At 45.6% G+C, this 9161-nt stretch overlaps 1 protein-coding gene across 3 annotated transcripts in view; it reads right to left on the bottom strand.

Moving 5' to 3' along the window:
* MTRF1L (mitochondrial translational release factor 1 like) overlaps positions 1 to 9161 on the bottom strand; it is a 28732-nt gene that overhangs the window by 18662 nt on the left and 909 nt on the right. The window contains exons 1-3 of one of the 3 annotated variants that reach the window (XM_025205606.1): positions 5796 to 5815; positions 2024 to 2103; positions 205 to 388 (exon numbers count right to left, since the gene is read on the bottom strand). In XM_025205606.1, coding sequence (XP_025061391.1) covers positions 205 to 358 — 154 coding nt within the window. In that variant the 5' untranslated portion in view covers positions 359 to 388; positions 2024 to 2103; positions 5796 to 5815. Of the gene's footprint in view, positions 1 to 204; positions 389 to 2023; positions 2104 to 5795; positions 5816 to 9161 lie in introns of those variants that run through there. The other 2 variants (XM_014520480.2, XM_025205605.1) reach the window with 2 other exon arrangements.

The following is a 9161-nucleotide window of genomic DNA, read 5'->3' as shown; positions in this document are numbered from 1 at the left end:
ATGCCCTTGCTGAGCCAAGGGGGTTTCTGAGCACTCTTACCCCACCTTGCTTCTCTCAGGGACTGTTATCCTTTGGGCCTGGAGGATCACCCCCTTAAGGTACGACCATCCCTCGTAGACTCCCATCTCCTCTACCTTCTGGGCCCTTAGTCCCCACCCCCCAGTCTCCTAAGTTTTACTTAAGTTCAATGAATAACTACTAACCTATTTCACTGGGAAAGTATTCCAGTATTTCAAAGCTCCAGCTTTTATAAGCAGCATACTGTTGATACATATCAAATATATCTGCAGTGAATAGCATGGCTTCTTGTCCTCCAACTCCAGCAGCTAATTCCATGACAAGGTCATTGTTGTCCATTTCTTCTGAAGGAATCAAAAGCAATACTATCTGTGAATACAAAAATGACACCCCCTTTTACCCGTCTAAGATCTTCCTATGACACCTCAGTTCATGACGAGAATGCCATACATTTATGCTATCATTCTGTGTTGTACTCCATTACAGTAGCTTATTGACAGTCTCCAGAGAGGTAGATTTCTTAGTGCTTTACCCCTCTATTCAGGGCTTAAACACAACATGTAGGCATTCTATACATATTTTTCCCCTTAATATATAGCACTCTTCACTTTCAGGTTTCAAGGGATTTTTATAAAGGAAAGAAGTTATTACCATCCTCATTTAATAGATGGGAAACTGAAGGATGATGAGGGGAAGTGACATGCCCAAGACACAAAGTATATATTACTCCAGTGACTTTTCCACTAATACATGAGCATTAAGACTTCCTGGAGCCCCATATATATGTGCTAAAAGAAGACTATTTTTGACCTTGTAGAGTTTTTCAGGAGTCAGAATTGGTGTATTCTTCTGGAAAATGCTGATGAGTTCCTGATAACCAAGTCTCTTTTGAACTTGTGCTCATTTAAACTCAATACTAACTTATTAGCTGAATAATTCTGACTGAAAAAGTGCAAAAGTGCATCAAAAGCTATGATTAGATGTAACCTTAAACGATTGTAGAAGGGGTGGGGAACTTGTGCCCGAGGCGTGCAAATTAGTTATTCCAATTTAACTGTTATGTCTGTTTCAACAGTGATAAGCAAGCTAAATTGCTTTAACTTTAACCCTGAATGAAACAAGGTTAATTACAACAGTTTTGCTTCACCTGTATTGTTGTAGGTAGGACTAAACAGACCTAACATTTATGTCAGAGCCTCTTATACCAGTATGTTTTAAAGTCAGTATACGTTATATGTTTTTCTATATCCAGAATTGCACTGTTGCACTTTGTCATTTTTAAATTGGGAAGACCTGAAATTAAAGATGCACTGATATCAAAACCAGAAGTTTCCTAATTAATATACTTTAAGACTTGCATGATGGGCCAACCTCAAATTTTGAACTTTTCTGTAATGTCTTCAACCTATTACTGGTTGCCCTATTAAATGAATGTTCTTCGCATCTAATATACTCCTCCTGTAAATCTTTTTGCATATTTTTGTGAACAACATATAAAACAAGTATTTGATTGAAGAGCAGAACTTGGGGCAAAACTAATTTTGTCTCAACAGATCAGATTTGAGCAATAACCTTCATTCTAGAGGGAATATATTTCAGTAAAGATTTTACTATAAAGATATCTATACAAACTAACAGTTGAGTAATAGCTACAACGTTTTAAAATGTCTTAAACAAAAGCCTATTCTTGCAATGATTCTATGTATTGCTCTCAGTAGATAAGGACCCAAGGCACCTGAAGCGTACAAATACGTAGTAAATTAATCAAAGGATTTACTCTGCAGCCTAAGAAAGGAGGAAGTCTTACTGGTATTTATAGTCTGTGAATCCTAGGAGGTCCACACATCAAGCTTTATAGACGTGCATAACACACATGGAAAAAACAAAGAAACAAACAAAACTATCTGAATAAGATTCTATGTTTATAAATTGGGATTCAGTCTGACTCTTAGCAATTTAACAGTGCTTAATCAGTAGGCAATATTACTCTTAAAAGGAATATACCTGGCGTTTCAGTTCAGCTACCTCTTCCTGGCAAGAAATGATTTCCTTTTCAGCAAGCTTACGCAAATCTTCATTTTCATCTGGAACATTACAATATGTTAGTTTTCAATGGCTATGATTTAAGCAAATCTCAGTAAACTTCCTCCCACAATCATTCTAATATAATAAAGGGCTTTGTCTGTCTGTCTGTCTGTCCGTAATACTTTTGGCCAGCTGTGCATGCGCTGCCAAGAGGGTGCACGGTGATTGGCTGCGCAGGCCCGTTTGAGCCACTGCCGGGAAAGTTTGTGGTGGTGTCGAACATGCCCCAGCCATCCAAGCAATGATGCTTTTCCACGTCTCCCTGCCTGAGGGCAAAGGGGGAGGCCATGGTGGCAGTGCACCTCCGCCACGCCCCGGAATAGCTGGCAGGGAGGGGGATGCAGCGGGCAGGGAGGGAGGGGAACGAGGTGGTGGGAGGTCACGGTGGTGGCTGTTGTCGGGGCTGGGCGGCAGGGAAGAAGGGGAGCTGGCAGGTAGGGGGAGGCCAGCAGGGAAGGGGAGGCCGGCAGGGAGAGAGCGAGGCTGCGCAGGCCCAGGCGGGCACAAGGCGGGGGGAGGTGAAGGTGGGGTGTCACAGTGGTAGCTGTCGTCGGGGCCAGGTGGCAGGGAAGGAAAGAAGGAGAGAAGCGGGGAGGAGAAGTGTGTGTGTGGGCGGGGGGGGGGTCAGTGGTGGTGCTGCCCAGCCCCGACAACAGCTGCAGGGAGTGGGAGGCAGCGGGGAGGGGAGGGGAAGTGGGGGGAAGCCCTGCTGCAAAGCAGAGGTGGGCAGGGGGTGAGAGCCCCAGCACCAGAGGCTGGAGGAGGTGGCAGCAGCAGAGGGAGTCTTTACATGGCCGGCCCGGAAGGGTCAGCGGGAGGTGAGGGGGCCATCTGAATCTGTCATTCTTGACGGGCAATTAGCTAGTCATATGATAAACCCACATTCTTTACTGAATAAAAATCATATGCTACCTGTAAGTAAAAGTTTAAATATGGCATGTGGTCAAAATGAACAGTTATTTGATGCTCTACTGTCATCAAGATTATTTATGGAAAGACTATTTCACATTCAATTTCCTTATTCCATTTTGCTAGGAATGTAAAAAGCTTAAAATAGTGCATCAGGTTTCACACTGGCACTTCACTAAAGCAAATGTTACTTTTTGTTAACTACAGTGCTGCAACATCATGGGCAAAAAAAAAAAAAAGTTTCAAATTAATTTAGCTGAATATGACAGGAAGCCTGGTCATCATTTGAAGCAAAGATGATTTTATTTTTAACCTGTGTGATATCCAGGTTTTCTCTGTTTAAAAATTGCAAGTTCTCTGATAACGCGCCTCCCCAAATTCTTTGATTAAAAGCCCACAAATCCACAATTAAAATGAAATACCATTATATATCAGCTGAATACAATGTTTTATTGATATAATTTTCAATTTTGAAGCAATTTGGAAACCTACTAGTGCCTCTATCACTATAATAAAATAAATTCTAAATAACTATACATTTTGGCATTTAATTTGGGGTTTTTTATCATAGAAAAATCAGGGTTGTCCCTGCACCCTTCACTCACTAGGACATGGGTCCAGCTGCGGCTGTCCCCCCTACACCGCTTTGTGGCACTGAACAGCCCTGATATGCTGGTGCCCTGCCCATGCCATTGCCCCTCACTCCCCACCCACAGCTCACCGCCCACCGCCCCCACCCCCCAGCTGCCAGAATTATGGAACTAGGGGTCTGGGTTTGTAGCCCCCTGCTCCCCACAGCAGTGTCCAAGCCCCGACTGCTGCCCACAGGAGGCAGCGGCTGCTACAACACAAATGGGGCGTGGAGCATGGAGCCTGGTTCCCTCTTGCCCACAGGCAGCACAGCTAGAGTGGAGCCCGTGGGGGGTGGGTGGGTGTGGGCTGCCTGCTGCAGGCTCAGGCTCCTGTCCTGCTGCTCTCCTCCCAGGGCCTCTGAGGCCCAGAAGGCGGGACCTGGCACAGCAGTGCAGAGCTGGGCCAGGCAGGGAAGCTCAGTGCTGCTGCCATGAGCCTGGTGCTGCCATGGTGAAGAACCCCATGCCCACCCAGCAGCAGTGGGAGGCACATCTCTGTGCCACCATCCCCATTGGTGCCAGGGGGGCAGGAGGTGCTTCGCCATGGCAGCGTGGGGCTTGCAGCGATGGCACCAAGCTTCCCCAACCCACTCTGCCCTGCCACACTAGGTCCCGCCCACTGGGACGTGGAAGCCCTGGGGGGAGGACAGCAGGGTGGGGAACCTGAGCCCACAGTCAGCAGCCTGCACCCACCCTACCCCATGCACAAATCTGAGGGGCCTGTGCTCCCCATGCCCCTTCCGGGACTATGCGCAGCAGCGGGCGGGCAGGATCCCTCGCTCCCTGGACAAACCACTCGCAGCCCAGGCCCTGCGGCCATGCATGGCGCCAGGCCAAAAGCTGCATGCACTGTCTGGGTTGGGCAGCAGCCCCAGCCCTGCCCAACTCCCTCCCTCACTATGGGGGGGCCTCAACCACCCCTTGACTTACCTGCCGGGAGCTACAGGAGCTGCTCTCCAGGCCACCTGGTGGCCATGTGCATTAGTGCATATGGCGTCCCCTGCCTGACCACTCTCCTCCTGCTCTCCCCAGCCCTTTGCAGGTTGGAACTCTGCCAGGCGGCAAGGGGAAACCCACCTTAACCTGCATGTTTCTCCTTAAAAGGGAAAAATCCGTGTTCTTCTCCTTAAAAGGGGAAAATTCACGGTTTACCACATTTTTCCATCGCAAACAGAAAAGACGGATCCCTGGTGATAATCTTACTACAGTCATAAACTACAACTTTCTTAACTATCAAAACAGTGGCTAGGATTTAAAAGATATTGGTCAAATTCAACACATACCTGTAGTCCTGCAACACTGCCGCACAAGAATTTAGAAGAAAGAAAGATAACCTAACTATATGATGACCTATGTGATGGCATACTATGAAATCAATTCCAATTTATCTCAATCGAAAGATAGCTAAAACTGCTGTGGAGACAGTGTACTCCACTTACACATGCACTGCATACATATATAATTCACTGAAGAATGTGACACCAAGGTCAGTCCCAATTTGCTACTTACTGCAGATAGTAACAAACTTCTGTTGTCTGCATATTGCTCAAGCACAGAGTGATATAAATAGGGACCTACTCAAATCGCAATTTTGCAGAAGTCTCAACATGGGGCAATCTCCACAAAATCAGCTGGGGGGGTGGGGACAATAAAGACCTTACTAAAAATAAAATCCTGGCTCCCCTGCGTAGACTGATTAAATTAGGGCTGTCCAACTAGTGGCCCATGTGCCACATGGGGTTAACACTCAGCCTGTGCGTTCCCACCCAGGCATTTCTCCTTTTGTGGCTGCTGTTATGAGGATCTCAAGGCTACCCTACCCTCTTCCACCTTTTTTTTCTGAACCTGCCCTGGAGAAAGGGAGAAAGGAGCAGAAGGCGGGAGCCAGGGGGGAGGAGGAAAGAGAGAGGACAAACATCAGGATACCTTCGTGGGGATAGTAAGGAGGGAGGGCACATGGCATGCAGATAGCTGCATGGGTCATGGGACCCCTGGGTTTGCAGCCCCTGGCTGCTCAAAAGTTGGACAGCCTTAGCTCACACTAAGTTTGGATAAGTACATAGCCTTTAAGTCCTGAAGCTGTGCATTTTGTACAGTGTACACTGTAAATCAAGGACTGAAATGTTAACAACTTAAGGTCAAATACTTGCCATATTAATTTCCAGACCAGTGTCAACATCTCTGATAATTCAAGGTCAAGGGAAAATTTAAGGAAGGTTCTATACAAGGATAAAAATAACAGATTAAAAAAATATATATTTTTAATGTACTATTTTTTCCTTTTAAAGAGCACATCTTTTAAATTAAATTTGACAACCTAGTTAAAGCTAAAGTTGTTATGATCTATTAATATTATAGCCATTAAATAGATCCCAAGCATTATGGTTACTGATAAAGTTTTAGAGTAGATAGTCAAGCTACTGAACTGCTAAAAGCTTAGCTAGCACTCAAGGTAGATTTGTATCTTATAGACTAGAGTAACCATATATCCAGGTTTTCCTGGACATGTCCTCGTTTTGGGTCCTCCCATCTCCGTCCACGAGTTTGTTTGTTTGTTTTTTTTTAAATATCAGCAAATGTCTGTGACTTTGCTCTGCCTCTACTCCAGCAAGTTGCTGCTTAGGGGTGGGGGCAGTGGGGAAAGGCGATTGGAGGCCGGGGCATCACGTGCTCTTCGCGCAGGCCCCAGCAGCAGGAGGAAGGTAAGTCTGTGCATGAGTATGCATGTGCATGCTTGTTGGTGCTGGGGCTGCTGCAGGGCGGGGAGGTGGAGGAAAGGGGTAGGAGGGTTCTTTGGGGGCAGCAGGGCTGCAGGCGGCTGCAGGTTGGGAGTGAGGGGCACTGACAGGGGGCTGTGGGTCAGGAGTAAGGGGCACCGGCAGGGCTGGGGTGGGGCTGTGGCTTGGGAATGAGAGGCAGGGGCAGGGCGCGGGCATATCACTGCCTCTGCCCCCCCTCCCCCCCATCATATACTCCTTCCCTCCCCCGCACTGGTGTCCTTTTATGATACTGGACATATGGTAACCCTATTATAGACTAAAGAGAGAGAGAGAAAGAGAGGGCATGAGCACACATACGTAAGTATGTATGCAAGTATGCTTATATGTACACAAAGCAGAGTGTAAGGAGAGAGAAATTAGAATACAAGCGACAGAGGAGGGAGGGGAAAAGGGCAGTGTTGGGAGAGGCAAACAAACAGTAAACCCATTAGAATAAATAGGGTTACCATATTTCCAATATAAAAAAGAGCACACCTATGGGGGAGGAGGGAGGGGGAAGGGGTATATGATGGGGGGGGGGCAGTGATATGCCCATGCCCTGCCTCTGCCCCTCACTCCTAAGCCACAGCCCCCTCCCAACCCTCTTGCTGCCTCTCACTCCTGAACTATGCCAGTGCCCCTCACTCCCATCCCACAGCTGTCTGTCTCACCTGCCAGCAGCTGCCAGTCCCATGTGCAGAGCACATGATCCCTGACAATCAATCACCTTTCCCTGCTGCCGCCAGCCCCAAGTAGCTAAGCCAGTAGTACCAGGGAAAAGCAGAGGCAGAGCAAAAACCTGGACATTTGCTTGCATTTTAAAAACCTGCACGGATGGAGGACAGGGGACAAAAAAGGGGACGTGTTCAGGAAAACCCAAACATATGAATAAAGACGTCACAAAAACTAATCCAGGTAATGAGATAAGAATCCATAGTCCCTGTTTAAACTGGACTTAAAACATCCACTCTGTGGATGATTTCTTGTTCTGCAATTTCCCATTCAAATTAGTTTGAAGAAATTTGCCATTGAAGGGACTATGGATTCTTATCCCAATTGTGACTCCATTGTTCCTACTGCCTCTCCTAGTGCTGCCCCTTCCCCCACCCTCTCTCGTGTCTTTTGCATTCAAGTTTCTCTCTCCATCTTACTCTGCTTTCTGCATACCCTTTCACAGCAACTGATGTGCATGAATACGCTCTCTTCGCACCACCCTTTGGTTAGTCTAGGCAAATACACCTTGCCTTCTAAGCACTCAGAACCAGCTTCCTGGAATGCTAAAACCAGCTTTTGCTGGCAGTAGCTTTTTTAACAAACAGAAAAAAAATCTTCTTTATTCCTATTTATTTAATTTAATGCTTAGGTCACTCAAAGCCAGGTACCAGATTAGAAACTGAAAAGCAAGAAAGCTTAGTTTTATTTTCTAAGGAAGGATGAGGAAGAAAAAAATATGAAAAGGATGAACTCTGTTGGTTACAAAATCTTGATAAACATCGTGACCAGAAACCATTATCCAATCCAGTTTCCTCTGTTTAACAAATCAATTAAGTTTAAAATGCAAAATGGGGTTTAATGTATTACATTTATCAGGTATTTTTAAGGACATGCATATAATATTGCTTATAATATTATAATATTGATTTTATGCACTTCTAACCAAATTCCAATGTCCATTCAAATGAAATCTGACACAAATCCAAAAAAAAGTAATCATTTAATCAATTAAATAAGAAAGGTGTCATTCATTATCTTTCTAAATGAATAAAAATGTAAGAAGTAAGAATCTGAATAATGTCAGTCAGGATTTAATTTATTCAACATGACATATCCATCTGGATAGGAAAAAAGCACCAAATTATACCCACCAGGGACACACAAGGTTTCATTAGGAAAAATAACTAGGAATGACAAATGGCAAACAAGATGAAAATTTATTATTAAACAGAGGGGTCAAATTCTTACTTCTTGCTCTCCCTGGCCAAGGACACACACACAAATAGCACCTGCGTGTTAAAGTAATGGCAGCAGAGGAGGAGGCCCTTCCTGGGGGAGCATGTGCTGGTAAAACTCCTACCAGTTATCACCTTGGGGGCCCATCAAGGACAGCATAGCTTTAGTGCTTCTGGGGAATCTTGTTTGCAGAGATTTCTTGAAATAAGTTTCTTGAATTCCAGTTTTAGTCATTAAAACCATCATCATCATCAAAAAAAAAAAAAAGCTGTACGTGGCTCCACAGTGCTCATTCTTTATCTAGGAAGAAGTTCATAGCTTTCTCCCCAAAACACCCTCATCGCCCTCATGCCTGCTGGTCACTCTCTCTGATCCCACCAGTTCTAAGGAACCTCTCATCTGTCTGTGGAGGTTGTCACATTTGTCCTGACCAACTTCCTAGGTGTACGCAGTGGTTATCAACCTTTTTGTACCAGGACCCAAACATCGATGGCCAGTCCTGACCCAGTGCCCCTCACGCCTGACCCTCTGCCCCTGGGGTATGTGCGGGGCAGGAGACCCCCAAGCAGCCCCTTGAAGGCTCTAACTCTGCCAGCCTGCAAGGGTAAAGCCATCGTTTCCCATGTTATCCATTTTGATGTTTGTTAATCCATTTTTTAAACTTTGTTCACAATCCTTTCACATGTTCTCATGACCCACTTTTGAGTCATGACCCATAGGTTGAGAAAAAGTGGTGTAGAGGCCAAGTGCGACAGCCTCCACAGACAGATGAGAGGTTCATTACAACCTGGGCAGATCACAGAGAGG

Source organism: Alligator sinensis, unplaced genomic scaffold, assembly GCF_000455745.1.
Source record: "Alligator sinensis unplaced genomic scaffold, ASM45574v1 scaffold1177_1, whole genome shotgun sequence".
NCBI lineage: Eukaryota > Metazoa > Chordata > Crocodylia > Alligatoridae > Alligator > Alligator sinensis.
Note: the sequence above shows the minus strand (reverse complement) of the source record. Positions and strands in the feature narration are given on the sequence as shown.